The sequence below is a fragment of the Bos indicus genome, chromosome 15 (genome assembly GCF_029378745.1).
Source record: "Bos indicus isolate NIAB-ARS_2022 breed Sahiwal x Tharparkar chromosome 15, NIAB-ARS_B.indTharparkar_mat_pri_1.0, whole genome shotgun sequence".
In the NCBI taxonomy this organism is placed as follows: Eukaryota; Metazoa; Chordata; class Mammalia; order Artiodactyla; family Bovidae; genus Bos; species Bos indicus.
In genome coordinates, this window is record NC_091774.1 from 37,770,452 (window position 1) to 37,792,248 (window position 21,797).

The 21,797-nt window shown below is 48.0% G+C and overlaps 1 protein-coding gene across 1 annotated transcript in view; it reads right to left on the reverse strand.

The window, feature by feature from the left end:
• The window catches only part of INSC (INSC spindle orientation adaptor protein), a 138,754-nt gene that overhangs the window by 40,321 nt on the left and 76,636 nt on the right, over positions 1-21,797 (reverse strand). The window contains exons 6-7 of the mRNA XM_019975829.2: positions 16,505-16,618; positions 10,317-10,442 (exon numbers count right to left, since the gene is read on the reverse strand). Of these exons, the coding sequence (XP_019831388.2) occupies positions 10,317-10,442; positions 16,505-16,618 (240 nt within the window). The remainder of the gene's footprint in view (positions 1-10,316; positions 10,443-16,504; positions 16,619-21,797) is intronic.

The following is a 21,797-nucleotide window of genomic DNA, read 5'->3' on the forward strand; positions in this document are numbered from 1 at the left end:
AGCTCCTGCACCACAGGTGGATTCTTTACCATTAAGCCACCATGGAAGCCCTTGGTTTTGCATGTATGTGTATATATATATATGTTATTATATATATTAATGTGTATAACATATAATATATACGAGTTACAATTTTTTGCAGTAATCACAAATACTGAAACCCATGGTTTGTTCTGCTTATATAGTGCTCTACTTCCATTGAAACAAAATTGTTAATCACACTTCAAAGGAAAATTTAACCCATAGAGGTACATGTCATGGCACATACCAATTAAAGGAAGCATTTATTCAAATTCCTTCCTGTCCAAAGGACAGGAAACAGTTTAAGATAATTTAGTAAAAACCAAACGTTGGGGAATTCCCTGGCAGTCCAGTGGTTAAGACTCCAGGCTTTTACCACCTGGAGCGAGGGTTCAAACCCTTGTCAGGGAACTAAGATGCCACAAAATCATAAGCCGCATGATGCAGCCAAAGAAACGACAACAAAAAACTCCTGCTCCCTCAGCCCCTAAAATAATTCTGTTTTTCCAATGATAGGTCAATGACCTAAATAATAATGGTATAGAATAGAGTAATGAAAATGATCTCCTCTTAGTATGCTAGATATGCAAACTGGCAGATATAATTGGCCCAACAAAAGTTGGAAGCTTGCATTAATAACAGACAGAAGGCATTGTCAACGAATTTTATGAACATGTAAGTTGAAACACAGGATCGGTGGACCTTTTGAGAGCTGCCATCTGAAGACACTACCCTTTTGGGGTTGAAGAGCTGCATTAAATGCTTGAAATGATATGGGAAAACAGCTCAAAAGTATTAGTTGTCAGTGAGATGAAAATTAAAACCACCATGAGAGATCACTATATGCCCAAGCAGGCCAGGAGCAGGGCACTGCATGTCCAGTCACCACAAGGCTTCAGATTAATTACTTGTTTGTTTTTTTTTTTTGGCTGCACCACGCAGTACATGGGATCTTAGTTCCCCAGCCAGGATCAAACCCACACCCTCTGCAGTGGAAGAGCAGAATCTTAACCACTGGAATTCCCAAACTAATTATTTGTACTTTTAAAGTAGCCCAAGGGAGAATGAAACACTCCTTTGGAAACTGTGTGTTCATTATCTGTGTGGGTCTTCCCGTCGCCCCTTCCTCTCTTATCCTGTGTCTCCTCCTCTTTCCCATTACTCCTCCCTCTCCTTTACTCCTCCCTCTCCTTGTCTCTGTCTCTGTGTGGGACTGGAGTACCCACCACCTGCCACCAGGTGGATCCTGTGCCATTGGTGCCAGGCTGTTCCCAGCAAATGGGTCCTCCCATGTCAAATTCTGCCCCCAAACCTCCACACTCTACCTTCCCTGTCTCCTCACTGTCTCTGCTGCAGCAGCTTCCTTCCCCTGCTGGCCTCTGAACTGGCACTGGCCCCGCTCCAGAAGCCCAGGGGAAGCCGTGATGGTACAGGCCCCACCTCTGTACCCCGTCCGGGGTCCTGAGCAGCCCTCGCTTCGCTGTGGCACAGTTTCCCTTCTCCCTGACACAAGCATCATGTTTACATCTGACTTCTTATGGGCAGATTCCCTGCTCGCACTAGATTACTTGGGGGTAGAGCCAGGAAATGCACTTTACTGATGTTTTACCCTGCCGAGCTTACTGCCCCTCACCCACCATACACACACACACACACACACAAGCACAGGTCTCCATCTATGGACTCACAGGGAGAGGTGTCCAGTTCTCTTCTGACAACACACTGTGTGCAGGGAAGAGGCCCCAGAACCCCAGCCCAGCCAGCTCAACACCTTCTAAGTTGTGTTCACACGTTCATCTTCCAAGATCACTTCATCGGGCACAGGATACCAGCAGAACAGATTCTCCACTCAGCGAATGAGAACACCAAGGCTTACGGGGATTAGGAAAGTTCCCTGTGGTTCCCCAGCAAACCAGTAGCAAAGGAAGAGCTGGCCCCAGGCTCTCCGCACTATTGCCAGTCCGGGGACAAGGTCTGTTTGTGGACTCCAGAGCTTGGGCTTAGAGTGACAGGAGGGAGAGAAAGGGAGGGGAGAGGAAGCTGGAACCAACTACTCAGGCCAGATGGTACAAAAAGGGGCTCAGGGCAAATCCCATAGAAAGATTTTCAGCTAGTGCATCCTTGCCGAGGGATCTACAACGTCTTCACTCCCACACCCCACCCCACGCAGGGGCCCGGAACTGCTCACAGGCTGTATCCGCATGAAGTCAGCAGCCAGCCTTCTGGCTGTGGCCCTGCTGCTAACAGTGGGAGCCTGGGATGCAGGAGCTTTGCCTCTCTGAGTCTCTGTCCTGCCATTAGCAATGGAAGGATGCACCAGAACTCTTCCAACTGTATTTATTCATCCATACAGCAAAAATGATTCATCTGTGTGTGCAAGCCACTTCCCTGATGGGCCAAGGAGTAGGCGAGACAGCGTCTGCTGGTGGGGAAGCTTAGACAGTGCTCTGAGGTCAGGGGTATAGGTCACGCTCTCAGGGACGCACCAAGTACAATGTGAGCTCCAAGAGGGAGAGGGCCGCCAGGAAGGCCATTCAGAGATGGGCATCGACCGACATGGGCAAGTACCGCTGAGCCACTCCACTGGGACGGCCTCACCTAGGCAGGTGCTGCAGGCAAGGAAGCCCTGAGAATGGTTAGTGGAAGAATTTGATAAGAAGGGGAAAACAGCTTGCACTTATGGTATGTTGACTCACTTGGCTCTCACTGTCTGCAAGGCAGGGATTATCACTGCGCTTTACGTGTGATGGCACAGGGCTGGAGCAGGGCAAAGTCAACTCATAGTGAGTGGGCGGAAAGCCAGACATCAACCCGGGTCTGTGTGTCGGAGGGGCAATGTGCGGACCGTGGCTTGCTCAGAGGGCACCTTTACTGGGCTGGGGGTGGGGTGCGGGGGCAGGGGTGGATTTTGTGCAGTGAGAACTGGGGGTTTAGGAAGGGTTCTGTTCCAGGAGGGCACAGGACAAGCGCTGTGGAAGACTGCAAGTTGGAGACATGTTAGATCACAAGAGGGCATCCCTGGTGGTTCAGACGTAAAGAATCTGCCTGCAATTCAGAAGACCTGGGTTTGATCCCTGGACCAGGAAGATCTCCTGGAGAAGGGAATGGCTACCCACTTTAGTATTGTTGCCTGGAGGATACCATGGACAGAGGAGCCTAGCCGTCCACAGCCTTGCAAAGAGTCAGATACAACTGAGCAACTAACACTAGATTACAAGATGTATCTCCAAACTCCCCCGGGAGGAAGCCACTTTAGTAAAAAGAAGACTCTGTTGCCTTGAATTTGCAAACCAGGCCACATTCAGGACACATCGTGGCCCTGACTATTGGTTCAGACCAGTTTTGACAAGTAGAGAAGACAGCACAAGGCCGCACGTCAGAGGCAGCTGCTGCTTTTGTCCACCAGGTGGCGCTGTTGCACAGCACATGGGAACCAGCCGAGGCCTGGCTGAGCTGAGCCCTCTCTGGCTGCCACATGCAGGACTGAGGCTGCCTTCTTCAAACTCAGGTTTGGAGTGCGGTGCAGACCCGGGGCCAGCAGGGCCTTCTTCTGTCTGGACAATACTGGCCCCTACATAATCTCTGAGTGAATCTCAAAGACGGGGAGCAGGGCAGAGTGCCTAATTCTATCCCGTCTCCACATCCTGGGGCCTTCCCTGATGGCTGCCTGCAGTGCAGGAAACCCGGGTTCAGTCCCTAGTTTGGGAAAATTCCCTGGAGAAAGAAATGGCAACCCACTCCAGTATTCTTGCCTGGAAAATTCCATGGACGGAGGAGCCTGGCAAGCTACAGTCCATGGGGTCGCAAAGAGTCAGACACAACACTGCCCCTGACAGTGTCTTTATGCCTTGTAGCCTCAACTTTCCCTTCTGTAAAATGGGCATAACCATCTCTGTGTGCCTTCCTTGTAAAATGACTGTTTGGATCAAATGAGCAAAAGGATGAGAAAAACTGGTTGTTTTTTTTTTTTTTTACAGATGTGACTTATTTCTGACCATCGGGAGCCCTACAAGAAGCAGGCAGTGGAAAGAAACTCCTGTAAGACAGCAGCTGGAGAGACAGAGCCTCCCCACCCAGTTCCCTCCTGCCCAGGGTTTCTGGGTCCAGGCCTCCCTGTCTCCAGCCTGGCCCTTCAGATGTCAGGGCAACTCAATCCCAAGAAGCTGCCCCAGGAAATGGGATGAGGGAGCTGCGTGGAGACAGGCAGCAGTGTCCCCATCCCTCATTACTGATGGATCTCTTCTTAGACTTGAAGTTGAGCCCTCCTTCCCTCCCCGCTGTTCATCTTTAATTTCTCCATCGATTTACATTAACCTCTCTTCTTGGCTCCAACATAGGATGAACTCCTTATTTGAAAAAATGAAATAAGAGGGAGGGGGGAATAAAAGAAATCTCTTTCGAAAGTAAGATTGTCTCTGGTATCACGGCTGGAAGAGGCAATTACCAGAACTCTCTCGGAGGTTGTCTCGGGCCATTTGAGCATTAGGCTTGGACAGACCCCTATGGCCCTAGACTCTAGGTTCCGGCCCCACAGCCCCAGCCCCTCACCTGGACCCCAGGCCCCAGTCTGACTCTAGTCCCCACCCACCTCCAGCCCCATCCTGGCCCCTAGCCCTGTCCAACCCTGGCCTCTGCACCAGCAGTGCCCTGACCATCTCATGAGCCAATCAGAACACTGGAAGTCTGCCAGGGTCACTGTCAAACCCCAGGACTCAGGATTTCTGGTCATGTTACAGGGTTTCCCCAGACTAACCCCAAAAGGTGAAGACAAACAGGCCAGGAAAGAAGGAAGGGACACAGACAAAGGCGAGTTCTGCCTCCACACAGGCCCCACCCACACTGCTGCATCACCTCACCATGGCAACCCCATAAAGAGGAAACGGAGGTTCAGAGAGGAATCACTTGCTCTCTAGCCCCCTTGCAGCTTCCCCACAGACTGGCAGTCCTCCCCTTGGTGATGCCAGTCCACCGTCCCAGCTCTAGTCCTCCCCAGTGCTGCCCTGACCAGTCCAGGTGGGCTGGGTCACCTGATGATCAGACGGAGCTGGGTCCATCTGTTCTCACCGGGTTGTGTGGGTCTGGGGTCCTCACTCTCTCTTTGGGCCTCATTTTCTTTATCCCATCTTCTCCAAAGTGAGTCCCAGAAAACGCTGCCTTCTCTTCTGGGCTTCCCCAATTCACTGAGCTCCTAAAAGACTCAGAGCCCCACTGGCCTAGCTGTGGACTCCCTCTGCCGAGGCCGCGTTCCCCTGGCCTGCCTGGCAGCTCCGCCTCGGTCCTCTGGCCAGCTCCGCTGCCTCCTGCCGCTGCCAACACCAGCTCCCCGGGCACAGGTGAGGCCACTGGCCTGCGGCTTCTGACAGCCATGGGGCCGCCCCATGGCCATCCCAGGTGGGAGGCAGGGAACACAGTTGCTTGTCTCTTCCTCCCAGAGCCCAGCACAGGGACTGGGGAGTGAGGGGTGACCGTCTGCTGAGGGCACACGGGAGGGAAGACAGACTTCCTGAAACCCGCTGCCCCAGGGGGAACAGGAGGAACCGGACCTCTGGAAAGAAAGAAGGGAGGCTTGGAAGACCCTTCAGACACCTCTGGAGAGGACTTTGCTCTGTCTTGACATCTTTCAGCTCCATACCCGCTCAGGAATTTCCATGCCTGCCCCCTTTTCCAGACCAATACCCAGAGCCTGGCTCCCTGGGAGCCACTGCCCTGAGGGCCAGCTCTTCCCAGGGTCACAGAATGTAAAGAACTGGGCTTTGGAAACCAGCCAGGCTTTGAATCAAAACTCCACATTCATGAGCTGAGTCTCAGTTTCCTCCCCTGTAAAGTGGAAAGGTTGTGGGGACTCGTGTTCCACACTTCTGCTCACAGTGCACGGGGCAGCATCTTTGGCCATGCTAGCCCTTCCTGCTGACCGGACAGCCTTCCCTTCTCCACCAGACCATCATTTCCCTGAGGCCACTGATGTCCAAAACCCCAGAAACTGGAATTACCTGTACCATAATCATAACAGCTACCATTTATTCAGTGCCTAGTGGGAGCCAGGAACCACACTGCTGTGCATCTATCCATCTCTGCTGGCCCTGGGAGGTAGATTTCATCGTGCACATTGATGGATGAAGACACTGCACCTCTGAGAAGTTAAGTAACTTGCCCAGGGAAATGTGTCCAAGTTCATTGGTAGACAAGCCTGGATTCGCATCCAGAAGAGCCTGACTCTGAGAGGCCACAGTTTCCCCAGCACGCTGGACAGTTCACAACAAACTCGATGACAGAATGAGTTAGTAGCAGGATGAGATGGTGATGGACTGAGTGGGCGAGCAAGGAAGCAAGCGGCTTGAAAGTAAGTGAACGGCTGGATGACAGAGAAAGAAGAAGCAGGTGACTAAGTGAATCTATGGCCATGTGAATGCCTCAAGCCCGACGGAGCTCTAGCATCACACAGCAGGGCTGAGGATGGATGGGGCGTCTGGTGACCCGATAGACTCACACTCTGCCGGGGTCTGTGCGTGACTTAATGAACCGCTCCAAGGTTGGCGGGAAGGGGAGGGGGTGGGTAGCTGCAGACAAAGATGGATTTCACCAAATTTAGCGCGTTTCTTGTGGCAATTAATTACAGGAGCCTCAGGGAGGAGGTGAGGCCAGTAAATCAGGGGAGGCTGAGGCTGTGACATTATCTGAGGAAGGCATGAGCTGTGCCTAGTGAGTGGGCAGTGGGTGAGAGCCCCCGGGCACCTGCTCTCCACTTATGCCTCCACCCAGCCTGTCGTGCTAGGGCTTCTGCGATCCAGCCCATCCCCAGACTTCTTCACCTTCCACCCTAAACACAGACAGTGGTGACCTCACCGGAGCGTCTGAGGCCAGCACTTGGCACCCAGATCACAGAGTGTGAGAGGGACCTGGGGGAGGGGCAGGTGACCCAGGACCCCCGGGTATCTCTAGAACTTCTCACAACTTTGGAAACAGTGTGATATGGAGGAAAAGAGCATGGACTTTGACCTCACACACTGGAGCTGAATCCTGGGTGGGCACGATGGTTCGCAACCCAGTCTGGCTCCGGCTCATCAGTGCATGTTCAGTCGCTCAGTCATGTCCAACTCTTTGTGATCCTGGATCAAATGAGGCCGTCGATTAGCTGTGTGCCCTTGAGCAAGTTGCTTCACTTCTCTGAGTCTTCCTTCCTTCTATAGATGACATGGATGATAATAGCACTGACAGGTTAATGATTAAGTGACACCATGAAAGGAGTGGTCTAGCCAAGTGCTTGCACAAACCAAGCACTCAATAAATGTTAATTATTGTCTTTTTCTGGAGAAGAAAATGGCACCCCACTCCAGTACCCTTGCCTGGAAAATCCCATGGATGAAGGATTCTGGTAGGCTACAGTCCATGGAGTTGCAGAGTTGGACACGACTGAGCAACTTCATTTTCACTTTCATTGTCTTTTTAGCCACGGCCATGATGTCCTTATCACCTGATAGATTAGGGGTGGATAAACTTTCTGTAGAGGGCCAGGTGGTAAATATTTTTGACTGCATGTTCTCTTGCAATTATCCAACTATGCTGTTGTAGAGAAACCAGACATTTACAACACCTAAACGAAGGAGCCTGGCGGTGTTCCATTAAAACTTTATGGATCAAAAATTTGAACTTCACATAATTTTCACGTGACATAAAATGTTATTCCTCTCATATTTTTATAATCATTTAAAAATGACTTAACTCATGGGCTGTACATGCCAAAAACAACGGGCTGACTTCAGCCCACAGGTTGTAACTTGCCACCCCATGAACTAGAACATAAGCTCTAAGAGGACCAGGGTGGTCGTCTGTTTTGTTCACTGCTATACTCCCAGCACATAAAACAGTGCCTGGCAAACAGCAGACAGTTGATAGATGTTTGCTGAATGAATGAATTATGAGCTGTGTGATTCTGTGCAGATGTCACTTCATATCTCTGGGCCTCGGTTTCTTTATCTGTGTAATGGGTATGCTTGCACGTTCAGGGTAAGCATCAAATGAAACTAAGCTGTCCATGGAGACACTTGGCAAGCTCTGACTGCAGAGCTGTAGTTGCTGTTTCTGACCACAAGGGGGCTCCTTTCTGACAAGTCTCCGTCCTGCCCACTGCCTGGCACCGCATTGTTTCACAAGTATCTGTGTATGGAAACGAATCTGACCTGGAGGAGGAGAAAGCCCAGAGAGGGTGACTTTCTCCTGTGCCAGTTAGGGGAGGGAGAAGATTAGGACACTGGCCAGAAACAGCAAGGCGGTCTGGGTTTAGCTAAAGGAATTTTTTTGGGGGGTGTTCTCAGAGTATCTATTAAACCAGTGAGTCAATGATACTGACTGAGCATTAGGCAAGCAGACAGGATCCAAATCCTAGCTCCAAACTTACTCCGTGATTTTAGGTGAGTCACTTACACTGGCTGAGACAGTTCCTTTTCTTTAAGATGAAGATAGGAAGAGCGCTCACCTCGGGAGGTCCTGAGGCCTTAATGAAGGGCATGTAAGGGGCTAGGTCAGCTCTGGCTGCTGCGTAACCCCTCCAGCACTGGGCACTCTCCTCATCCTTTTGCTTGGTGGGTTGGGGTCTGACTCCCAGGCCAGCGGCCCACCTGGCCTGGGAAAGACACATTTTCGCCTTCTGGCTTGGGACCGTCACAGGAAGGTGGAAGGAAAAACTGCCCCCAGCCTTCCTGGCTGCACAGGCTTTCACTCTAAACAAAAAAGTTCTGCTGTTTTGCTTTCCCGGATTGAAGTTTTCCCGCTGCTCTGCAAACTCATAAGCCAAGAAATCCACTGCTCTTGGAGGACTGGTGAGTCCAGTCCCTTCTGCTTTCTTCCCTTCTTCTTTCTGCCAGCCAGCGTGAAAGAAGACAAGAAACAAACCCATTTGGCCATTTTCCACTCTCGAAGGAGGAAGACTTTACTGGAGAAGAGAGGATTATTCCCTGCATGAAGCTGGATGTGCTCAGTGCGTTTACTTCATGGAGTCTGTCTGTCTAGCCACTGCCTCGTCTCCTTTTTGCCACCTAAGCAAGCGCACACACAAAGGCTTCTGAACCCATGGGAAGGAAACACTCTGTCCAGAGGGCTGGCCTTCGCTCCTTCACCACTTTGCTGTGTGACCCCAGACAAATGACTTGCCCATTCTGAGTCACAGCCTTCTCATCTGTGAAATGAGTAGATTGCCCATGAACACTCCATCTTCAGCTAAAAGCACCTCAGAGCCCATGACCCTGTGACTCTGTCCCACAACCTGAGCAGATTTGGAAAGAGGCAGGGTAGAATGTAAAACAACCATCCGTCTAGGAGTCCACACTGAAGTGAAAAGGCTGAGGGGAGGGTGGAGGTTTCCTGGGCAGCCAGGATCAGACTGTGGGGCAGGGATGCAGTGGAAAGGAAGCAGTTTGCTTGCCCCCTCCCCATTTAGACCAAGCTATGAGAACACACTCAAGGTACCTACCCCCAATCCTGCAGACATGGCATCTGTCACCAGGACATACCACGACTTTCTACCTCTCTTCCATAAAAATAATTTCAGCATCTTTCCTTGAAACATGATTGAAAAATCCCCAAGTGTCAGCCGTAGCCTCCCAACCCTCCTGCTAGAATCCCTGAGGAGCTGTCTGCAGGCTCGGGCCCACTCAGGCCAAGTGGGAGAAAGGCTCAGCCCTCCCACCTGGGCGGTGTGGGGGTGGGGAGGGGGTGGCTGAAACCCGTCATGTTGCCCTAGGTTGGCCTGGAGCCAGGTACCTGGGACTGCCATGTCACCCCACCCCTCCAACCCCAGACACCCCAGCAGTGGTGACCCACGCCCCTGGACTCAAGCCTTTCCCTTACCCCAAGCCCTCTTGGAGGGAAGCCCACCTGCCTACCCAGGCATCCACGCACACCCTGCTCCTGCCTATCCCGTCCCCTGAGAAATCTCTTCTCTTCATGCCAGGGACCTGCCACGAGAGGAGGACCAACCACCTCAGCCTCGATGCCCCCTCCCCATCCGACTCGTCTGCCTCCTGCAGTGGTCCACCCCTGGGACCTCCACCCAGGAAGTGCTGAGTGTCCCTCTGGGCCCTGCCTTCTCCAGCTGAGCTCCTCAGTCTCTGCCCCCTTCACATCTTCATCAGCCACAGTCAAGGTCACAGCAGCCCCACCTGAATGATGCTGGGGAAAGGAGGGACTCAGGGGACTTGCTCCAGGAAGAGGTCCAGATGTCCACCAAGAGGTCACTTTGCCCAGCCACCCACCCCCTCGGGGACCTCAGTCCCCATGCAGCCGGCCAGCTGCACTCTTACCTTCTCCAGCTGGTGGACACCCTCCTCCACGCAGCAGATGGAGGCCAGCGTGCGGAGGGCCTGGGGGTAGAGGCACCGGAGAGTGTCCTGCCGGCAGATCTTGAAGAGCGCGACGACCCCACCCTCCTGGCAAGGAAAAGAAAATGTCACGTGACCTCACCGTGTCACCTCTCCCGCGGCTGACTCGAGAAGGACTGACACCCCCTCACTCAGCTGGTGCATTTTGGGGTCTGTAGGGCGGCAGAATAGCCACCCCCAAATATACCACTTTAGTCTAAGGATTGTCTTGAGCTGAAGGCAATTAAGAAGCAGATACAAAAAAAAAAAAAAAAAGATATCCGTTCTCCCCCTATTTGACTAAAAGCAGGACATAAATTTAAAAAGAGCATTCTCCCTTTCCTCTCTACTAAGAAGGACAAGAGTTAATCACTGGAGACAACTTTAGACCCTTATTAGCCTGGATTCAGCACCAGAAGAAACTCATATAGCAAACTTCAGTCTTTAGCTACTATTGGTTTGCCATATACATGTCTTCCCACAGTTCGCCACCCCTAAAGACTCAAGGGGGCTTCCTTTGTTGCTCAGATGGTAAAGAATCTGCCTGTAATACAGGAGACCTGGGTTTGATCCCTGGGTTGGGAAGATCCCCTGGAGAAGGAAATGGCACCCCACTCCAGTATTCTTGCCTGGAGAATTCCATGGACAGAGGAGCCTGGTGGGCTACAGTCCTTAGGGTCTCAAAGAGTTGGACAGGACGGAGCAACTAACACTTTCACTTTCAGAGACTCAAGGTTCTCTTCCTTTATCTTATAACATCTCTAAAAATGTATTGTTCCTTTGCTAAGATGCTACAGAAGCCCACGTTGTAACCAACCCTGTGGGTTACTCATCTCTGACAGTTCCCATGGGTAAGTGCAGTGCACACGCTAATAACATTTTTTTCCTTTGTTAAACTGTCTTTTGTCAGCCTAATCTACAGGGCCCCAGCCAGAGAATCTAGAAAGGTCGTAGGAGCAAAAATCCCCCGCCCCCTCCCCCCGCCCAGCTCCTACACACACACACAGACACACACTCACATGTTCCCAAGCTCCCACACATGCTGCAGTGAAATATCAGCTCCAGAAATAATGTCACCCTTGGAAATCTAAACTGGAGGGGAGGGGCCAGGGGAGGCACCTGTGCTGGGACCAGGGTCAACCCCAGTTATCACTGCTCCAGACGCCTGGCAACCCCCTCCCAGCAGCCGCCTGGGAACAAGCCTGGAGCTGTCAGAAATAAGTTCTAGAAACAAGCCCGAGGCAGATGGAGAGAGCTGAAACCGAGATGCCTCATGCTGGTTCTCACTATGCCAGCAACCACCTGTTACTTCTCAGATCGTCCCCACCACCACGGCAGGAACACAAAAAGGGGCTTTATTTACATCAATACTGAAATTTCTTTCCACTTTGGGGATGGGAAAAATGGAAGTCCAGATGGATGAAATAATCACACCTCCCTCCCTAATCCACATTGGTCCTGTTTTCACTCCTTCACTCCAGTTTGTAAAAGGAAAAAAAAATAAAACCCTTTAGAACTGATCAGCCCAGCTCTTGAGTGTGAACCTGTATTTTTCTCTTTGTGAGAGCAGTTCGTGCAAACTCCCTTACCTTGTGGCGACTTCCCAGGAGTCTGGGAGGATTTCTGAGAAGAGGCTGGGAGTGAAGCGCTCTTCCTAACTGGACAGATTAATTCTATAGAAATCACTGAAGCCACCTTGGCTCCCAGAGCAAAGTGAAAGAGCCAACAGATCACAACGGTGACTCACCACGTGCCCAGCAAACTGGTGGCAACCCTACTCTGGACGTCCACGTCCAGAGCAGAGGAAGCTGGCCGCCCCACATCTGGCTTTTCCCTGCTTCCCCCTCTTCCCTTCCCTGCGGGCTGCAGAGGTGCCAGTAGCAGGAAAGAATACATGAACAAGTGGTCTGCACCTGGTCCTGAGGGGCACTTGCCTTTAACTGCACCACTCCTGGCTCTAACTGAGCCCATCACGCTGTTTCCTAAACTGAGAAAGACATTACAGGAAGAAGGAGCTGGGTTCAGCAAAACTGCCATCCCATCAGATTTTTGAGAACTCTCTCAACAAAAACTATACTATGCACCAAGCACTGTCGAGTGTCCTAGGGACACAGGAAGGAGTAACTGAAAGCATAGTGTGTGAGCAACCAGAAACAGCAACGACCACCGCAGCCCAGCACAGCCCCATCGAAACCAGTCACCCCAGAACTCCCCTTCCCAGTACCCCACAAAGATAAGCTCTGAGCCCTTTGCAGTCTAAGAGTTTGGCAGCTATCACAGCAGGACCAAGACGAAAGTGTCCAATTCTGGAGGAGTTCAGGATTTCTGATATTTTGTAATTAGCTAAGAGTGATCTTCAACTTCTATATTCCTACTTCCTTTTAGGATAGTTTATTTGGTGGGAAAAGGTCATATCTTAGGATGGGTAATTTTGTTCATGAAGCAAAAAATATTAATGGTTTATTATATGCCAGACCCTATGCTGGGCACTGCCTCAGTCTCCATCAATAACGAGCTCATGGTCTGGCAGACATGTTAAAAGCAGGAAGAAATCTGGGTAGGGATGCACTGAAATGGGGATGGGGTACAGGGTTTAAAAAGCATGGAGCAGAAACTCCTGACACAATCTGGGGAGGGGGCGGGGTGGCTGTAGAAGTGTCAAAGAAAAGCACTCTGATTTTAAAGCCACATCATCATTTCACTAAATGTATGCTCTAGTATGGGCCAAGACACTCACCCCTCTGATTTCTTGCTCCACAGTCCTTTATCCCAGCCTGCCTACCTTCCCACGGCCCCTGGGACATCTGATAAGGGTTCCACACAAAGACCTTACTCAGAGAGTCACTGACATAAAATCAAATTACTCTTTAAAGTGAAAAGAAAAAACAAGAATCCTAAGGTCTCCCCAGCCTGCCTTGCTAGCTATTAATGACCTTCCACCAGATGTAAATATCTGTATACATATATGTTTACATAAGCATGCATATTTATACATGTATATATTTATAATCATAGGTAGTATGAATATTCTTTATATATGTACAAAGATAGATAAAGTGATAGTTACTTTTGGAGCAGACCATGAAGAAATGATGCCAAAGCATGAGAGGCTGAGAGCCAGGATCAACGTGGCAGCCTTCCTTTGGCTTGGGAGATGCCAGCTCCAGCATGACTATATCTAAGCCTTTGTACCCATTTGCATTGGATTCTCCTTACATCCTTTCCCAAGCCTGTGAAAAACGGTCTTCTTAGCATTTTTTGCTACTAGGAGAGGAAGAGGGAAATCCAGAACCCAGACTGAGAGGATTCTGGTTCAAATCGTACTTCTGCTGCTGGGTATCTTTGGTTTAAAATGTGGTGGGGACAACCGCATGACTCAGCTGTCAGAGGTGAAGCAGGTTGAGGTTGTGAAAGGGCTGAGCATGCAGTGAGGGTGGGCCTGGACCGCCAGGAGGGGGTCGGGCCACGGAAGTCACCCTGGTCAGAAGGGTGACTGACAGCCTCATGAAAGGTGTCCCAGAGGCTGGCGTGCGTGGCAGGGAGAAGAGGTAGGAAGTGAGATGGAGTCGTTGCGGGGACCACTCTGGAGCCCCCACCCACCAAGGACTGAAAAGCAGCATTCGGCTTCGAGTGGGACTTGGAGTCGCCTGAGCTTGCAGAATTGCACTGTTGGCTGGAGCTTGTTTAATTTTATAGAGAGCTCTGGGCTCAGAGCCCAGCTGTATAATGGCATGCATTATTCAGACAGGCTCAGGATAAGCTGTCATAAAGCTGGAGGAGGCCACTTGTAGGGTGTGTAGACTAGTGGAGGGGGAATAATAGAGGAGTTGGGCTGGGTGGGGGGAGTAATTTGACAACACACAGGGGAGTCTTCTGGGCTCTGCATTCAGGAAGGGATGGGACTTGCCACCAGCTTCATAAGGAGGACTTGGTTTATTTCCTGGTTGTCAGAGGAACCCTAAGGGATGAGAGGATAGACCTCAAAGAGGTTGCCCAAACCATCTCATGGGCGCAGCTCAGAGGGATGAAGGACCTGAAGACAGACACCCTGGGCCCCCAAGGAGGTGAGTGAGGAAGGCCACTGGGGGGAGCTGCCCCACGTCTGTCACCAGATAGGGCACATTTCCTGAGCATCGAAGGTGAGGATGCTCTGCAGGGCGTACCAGGGACTCCCAGCCCCCATGTCACTGTCAGGACTAGAAACCTAAAGATGATTCTGCTGGAGGCAGAAGATGAGACTCACCACTGAATCTTCTCTCTGCTTCAAACCTCTGTCTACTCACCACCACCGTCCCCCACCCCCCCCCCCCCGCACCCCCCAACCAAGGACTGGAGACAGAGGAAGGCTGAGATTAAGTCTCTGGAGTCAGCAGATCTAGTTAAAATCTCATCTGCATTCAGGGCACATAACCCTCTCTCTGAGTCTCTGTCCCCTTATCTTAAAAATGGGAATTATGATTGTAACACATCATTAGATTATCAGGAGGATCAGATGAGATGATGAAGGGAAAGCTAGCACAGTGTTTGACATATGGTAAGGATGCAGGAGATAATGAAGGCTGTAGAGAAGGGAGGAGGGCATGGGAGGAGGGGGTTGAGAAGGAGGAGGCAGGCAGGAGGAAAAAGAGAGAGCCTAGCTGCTGAGAGCAAGTTCAGAACAGCAAACAAGAGCATAGCTTCACTACCAAACAGCCAGGTTCAAATTCAGCTTGGTTACTTACTAGCAGAAATTTTTAAAGCTTCCCAGTGATGCTAATATGCATACAGGGTTGAGAACTTCTGAGTCACACTTTGGCCCAAGAAGCTGAAGGGCCAAAGACTGAACCAGAAGTCACCACTGTGGGCTTTTGGATCATGAATTCCAGGTTAGAAAGACTTGGGTTCTAATTCTGACTCCACTCTTTATCAGCTGTATGACCTTGAGTAAGCCTCTCAAGTCATTTCCTCAACCACAGATGAGGGAAAACAAGGTAACTACTTATTAGGATGGTCTTATGATTTAAAAGAAATAATGTTTGCAAGGCATTAAGCTCAGCGGAGAGCACACTCAAACATTTGCTATTGAGGTACCATATAATCCACTTCTCCCCTGAGCAAAGTTGACATTTACCCTGCTCTTCCAGATTTCTATAAAGGCTTAGAGCAGTTATTTCTGAGAGTAGCCATGCCTCAGAAACACCTGAAAAGCTTTTAAATTTTTTTATTAATTTATTTAATTGGAGGATAATTACTTTACAATATTGTGATGGTTTTTGCCATATATCAACATGAATCAGCCACATGTATATACATGTGTCCCGCCCATCCTGAACCTCCCTCCCACCTCTCTCCCCACCCTAGCCCTCTGGGTTGTCCTAGAGAGATTCCTTAAAAACTGGGGATAGAATTGTAGAGTTTTTTAAAATGTGGATTCCCAGGTCTTAACCCAGGACCTTGATAAACCTTGGGTGGGGCAAACCGGCTATTTTCCAAAAACTCCCTGAGGGGTTGTGATGCCCAGTGAGGACTGAGAACCACCAAGCTCAAGCATCTTCTTGTGACTGACATCTGAAGTTTATTAGAGGACATAACTGCTTCCAGTTGGATCATCATTCTATCCCCAAGGGTGATGCCATTTCTCAAGGGAAAGAACGAAAGAAAGAATGGAGGGACGGAGGAAAAGAGGGAGGGAGAAAAAAGGAAAGAAGGAAGAGGGAGGGAGCAAGGAGGTGGAGAAGGAAGGACAGAAGAAAGGAGGAAAGGAAGAAAGAAAAGGCAAAGATAAAACAAAGACCTTAGTGAGGTCCTAGGGCTACCGATTGCCTACCACTGCTCTAAGCATTTGAGTCTCAAGTTCAGGGGCAAATTGACCGTGAGTCTAATGAATTACAGCGCCCATGGTAACTGAAAAAAAAAAACACAGTCTTTCTCAATTTTGTCTTTTCCTCATGCAGTATTTCAGTGACAGCGGGCATTTTTAAGATCCAGCCAAGAACCTAAGTTGGAAGATATGATTGGTTTGGATTTGTTAAGATACGTGAAGATGGGGGAGGAGAGTTGATACTTAGAGCGGAAAACAGCTGTCCCCACCAAACTAGCTTCCTCACACTCTCCCGAGGCCTGTCACCCTGGCCCCCAACCATGACGCTCACCTTAGCTATGATGCGGCACAAGGGAGCCCCCTCCTGGGTCAGGCTGAACAGGTTCCCCGTGGTGGACTCTGTGGTGTAGATATTGTCTGAGGCATCGATTTTTCTCACCAGTGCCTAAGAAAAGAGAGCGAAGTCTGATGGTTACTCACTCATCTACCCTCTGCGCATCTTCCTTAATGGAATACCAGTAGGTCCACACTCCTAAGGGCCCCCTGAAATTTGTAATCCCGCCCCTTCTCTACTACCCCACGACAGGGGTGATGAGGTTCTAACTTTTGAAAAGACATGAATCAGGATGAGGTCTGAGCTATGTTTGAGAAACAGCCCCACTGGGGCAGAGACAATCAATGCACTCTGCTTCAGTCAATCAGAAAATCAGCTTTCATCACTGATAGTCTCAGCAAGTACCTTTTTGCTATTCTACTGGCTCCTAACGAGAACAGAAACCATTGGTTAAATAAACCATCAAGTTGCAAATCAATGGATTGCTACACAGATGACCAAAGAAGCTGCTCAGTTCGAATGTCCGTAAGCTCATGCAAAGTCCAGCTGGATGATGGGTTCAGGAGTTGAGTCAAAAGAAGCGTTCTTCTCTGCAGTAGCTTCCTGCTACTTCCTGCTACAAGGGGACACCTGCCTTAGGTGTCAGCCAGGCCAACAGAGCAACCTAGGGTCCTGTCAAAGAGGCGGTCACTCAGTGAGAACGCCACTGGTTAAGGCTGAAGGGTCTAGGGCTGGTGGTGAGAGGGCTGGGAATGATTAAGCACAGGACCCCGGGAGACTCAGGAAGAGGAGCAAATGGAGAATTCATCAACAAATGAGATATGGAGATTATTCCTAGTAGAGTTTAGCTTATTTCTGGGAAAAAGCTTTTCATGTAACCTGAAACCACTTCATAATCAGTCATTTGTTTTGAAGCATGTGGTTCATCAATTATAAATGACTCCTACCTGCTAATTAATGTTCATTGCTCGAGTTTCTCCTGGGAGGTGTGGAGGCAGAGACTGGGGAGACTTGCTTTTGGGGTCCTCATGGGAGAGAGTAGGACTTCTGGGAAGCCACTTGTACAGTTTCAGTTGCTGTGTTAGTTTTAAAATATTAAAATAGGCTTGTTTCTAATTAACCCTGGTGTTACGGAAAAGACACATAGGAAATCAAGAGATCCAATTTCCAGTGCAGGCTTGCCTTTTTTAACACACTATACTGATGAGGAAGTATGTAAAGTATGTATAGGGTTAAAAGCATGGACTCTGGAGCCAAAGTGCCTGGGTTCAAATCCTGGCTTTGCCACTTCTAAGTGCCCTAGAGATAATTCAACCCTTTCATACCTCGGCTTCCTCATGTGTAAGACGGTGGAAATAACAGTGTCCATCTCTTCTGGTGGTTCTACCCATCTCTTAAAGTTGCTCATATATATAAAGAACTTATAAAGGTATCTGGCATACAGAAGCAAAATAAAATTCTTAGGAGTTATTATCTTGTGATATTGGGCAGTTGCGACAAACAACCTAGGCCTCAATTTCCCTATTTGTAAAATTATTTAAATTAAATGGGCTTGAAGCTCAAGGTAAATAGCTCTTCCCTTTTTCTTCTTTATTCAAACTCAGAATGCTTCACACATAGCAATATGCTAATCTTCTACATACACCAGTCTAAGATTAAGTGTGTAATTAATCTGTCGACACATTAAACATAAAAATTATTTCCTAAGATTGGGTAGATGCGTCTTGTAAGATATCTAACAAAAGGTAAAATTAATAACCAGGATTTACACTGCAAATCTCTGTAGCAAATGTACTTGTTAGACTCATTCCCCATCGTTAGCACAAGCAGTTATGTAAGTGCTATTGGTGCTAGCATGAAAATGCACGTTTCATATATTGGGGTCCTGTACCTAAATCAGAATTACCTAATGTTCCTGATTAGTGTTTGTACTCGCAGTAGATAACATTATGTTAAATTATTCAAAACTAATGTCTTTGGCAATCATCTGCTGCTATTAGACCATTTATGTCTGAGGAAAATTTCTTATCCATGTTTACAGTCACACCTCAGCTCTGTCTCAGTGAGTCAGCTCTCTGACAATGAAAAGTTGTAAGCATCCTTTTCACAAGAATAAATTTGGAAAGATAAGAGATCAAAGGCTCTACTGAATCATCAAGGCTCTGAGTATTGAATGTGTCAGAGCTGGAAGGCGTCAGAGCCAGAAGAGCTCTCAAAAGTTTTGTGCAAGATTTCCTTCCGAGCTGAGAAAAACTGAGACACAGAAATCTGACCAAGGTTAATTACACTTGTGGTACATGATAGAGTTAGACCTTATCCCCTGTGAATGTGACTTCCTACTTGCCAAAGTCAGTGAATCCATGTCCCCCAGTGCCAGCAGGATCTCCCGGGGACTAGAGATGGAAGTCTCAAGATAAGGAGAAAATCCAGCCTCATGAGCAGCTCTTACCAAACTGCAGCACTGTACTCCTCCCTGGCTTCCATTAGCATCTACAGTGCTCTACGCTGTGACGGCCTGAGCTTCTCCGTGCAGCAGGCAGAGCTGACTGAAAGCCCCACCAGCTGCCCTGTTAGGCCCCCCACTGTGTTCCTGCAGGGGGCACATAGCCCCATGAGCTACTCCCAGCCTTGACTCAGCACAGCAGGGGCTCCACTGCGAACCCAAGACTGCCAGCAGGGAACTTCACTAACAGGTGACTTGAGCTTGAAAATTCCAGCTCTTCCTATTCAATTCGTCCATCTCCATTTTCTTTCTCAGTTGTCAGACTTGCAGTTTTCCCACTGCCTCCTCCTGCTTCCTTCCCTTTATCTTTCATAGACGTTTCTTATCAAATCCTATCTTGGTGTCAGTTTCAAACCAACACAGTCTACAAAATCAAGTTTTTTCAAGTAATCGAGGAGGAAAGAGATGTTTCAAAAATATGCTTCAGCCTCTCATGAGAAGAGTGGTGAAACAATGAAAACAAGATAAAGAAAGACAGACCGATTAAACTGAATGATAGAATTTTTTAAGACAGATTAGGCAGATATGAAACAAAAATGAAGATCTTGAAGAACAAGAGAGAGATTTTTTTTAAGTGTTTAGGAGATGCATACAATATAACTACCCTAAATAAAAAAATGTAAAAAGGGGGGTATATTTTTAATTGTTTGTCCATCAGAAAGAGTGACTACAGTCCAGTGAAATTTATTAGGAGGAGTAAACTCTCAAAAATCAGCCTGGAATAAGTTTCTCAGATGGAGAAAGGAAATATCGTGAAGCCTCATTCAAAGGTTCAGAGAGAGACTCCATAGATATAGTTAGGGCAGCCAAGCCATGCAAAGGGATGACATAAACACAAGTAGATTAAAGATGGCCACAAATTCTTTTCTACTCCTCCTATAAAGAGGTGGGTTCTAATGTCCCTGCCTTTCGAATCTGGGCTGGTCTTCGTACCTTTCTTGACCAACAGAAGGCAGCACGTGGTAGAAGTAACATTTCAGGATTTCCAATGCTAGGTCATCAGAAACTCTGATGCTGCCACTCAGGCTTCTTGGAACATTCTTTTCAGAGTCCTAAGCTACCAGGTAAGAAGTTTAATGGGGCTTCCCAGGTGGCACAGTGGTAAAGAATCTGCCTGGCAATGCAGGAGACATGGTTCTGATCCCTGGCTACAGTCCATGAAGTCACAAAGAGTCAGACTCGACTGAGCAACTGAGCGCACAAAAAGTCTGATAACTCTGAGACTGTCATGCTAGAGATGCTGTGTGCCATGTGTTGGGTCCCTGATCAATGCTTTCAACTGAGACCAGCTTTTCAGCCGTCTCCTCCAAAGCACCATATGCATGAGGAACCTTTCTAAGATTCGCTGAACCATTAGGCAGCTGAATATCCCCAAGTGACCTCTATCTATGGCACAAGGAGCAGAAAAATTACTCAGCCAAGCTCAAAATTCTTGACCCTTAAAATTGTGAGATGTAAAGAAAATTGTTGTTGGGGTTGTTTGTTATGTGTTAATAGAGTTCTGGAACACAGGAGAAAAGTACAGACATCAGCACAAAATAGTCAAAGGATCATGAGATAAATTGCAAGGGAAAATGTTTTAAAATAAATAAATAGTTATTACTGCCTGTGCCCAAGAGAGCATTTTGAGAAATGCATGAATTAGGGCTTGAAGAAAGGCACAGAAAGACTGGACATGTTAAACAGGAGACAGGCGAAATAATAACTGAATTCAGGCTTGGATTAGCTAGTGGTCTATTGGGAAAATATCTCCTAGGTGTAATTATCCAGTTTAGAGAGACAAAAAAATGGATAAGATCACTTAAATCCAGAGGTCTGGGGCAGATTTATTTTTCACAATAAGGGAAATCCTAAAATCTAAAAGAGTATTTTTAGAAACAAAAGAATGTGCCAGAAAGGAAAGAGAAGTGAAAGCAGAAACACTGCTCAGATCCAACAAATAGTGTTCATTCTATGAATTAAGTAAGGAAAGAGACCCACATGAGAAGCAGGGCAAATGGTAAGGAAATCAATGAGTCTTCCTGAAATGAGTTGGGGATTAACAGAGGACAGAGAAAACTGAATTAGACATAATTCATTACTGGGGGAAAAAAAAATAAAGATGTAGCAGAAAAATGTTATTTAAGACTAAAATATTCAAAAGCTTTGGGAAGACAATGTTCTGAGAAGCACAGGGCAGAAGGAAGGTTCTGACTAGGCCCATAGGCACCAAGCTTCAGGAGCATCACAAGAAAACCCTGCCAAGATGACAGGGTCTTAAGGCTGAAGCGATTCTCAGCAAGAGGCAGAGACAATGGCCATCATATTATAGAACTAGGGTGTCTGTATATCCTATGTCATTTTTTTTCTCATTTAGCCCTAAAAGAACTTTTTAAAATATATGTCCCCCTATAAATTTTTAATTTGACAGGTAAGTTTTTCATCATAACTTTAAAGAACAAATTTGGAAATGATATGATTTCCAGCAGACTATAAATAGTGACATAAAATAAAATGACTGCATTACTGTTTTAGATGTATTCCATGAAATCTACATACCAAAACTTGATACCATCATCATGTTTAAAAATACATGAGTAATCTCTTTAACATGGGACCATTTTGCATCTTTTCATTTTAAAATTTACATTCTTATTCCATTTCTCCCTCAGAATTTTATCTTAATGTAATACATTTAAGTTTCAAATAATTTTACTAATCACCATTATCAGGCTTATAATTGAAATTTGAAATCTTCTATTATTTCTTTGACTATAAGGCTCCAAGTGTTTACAAATAATCTCTTCT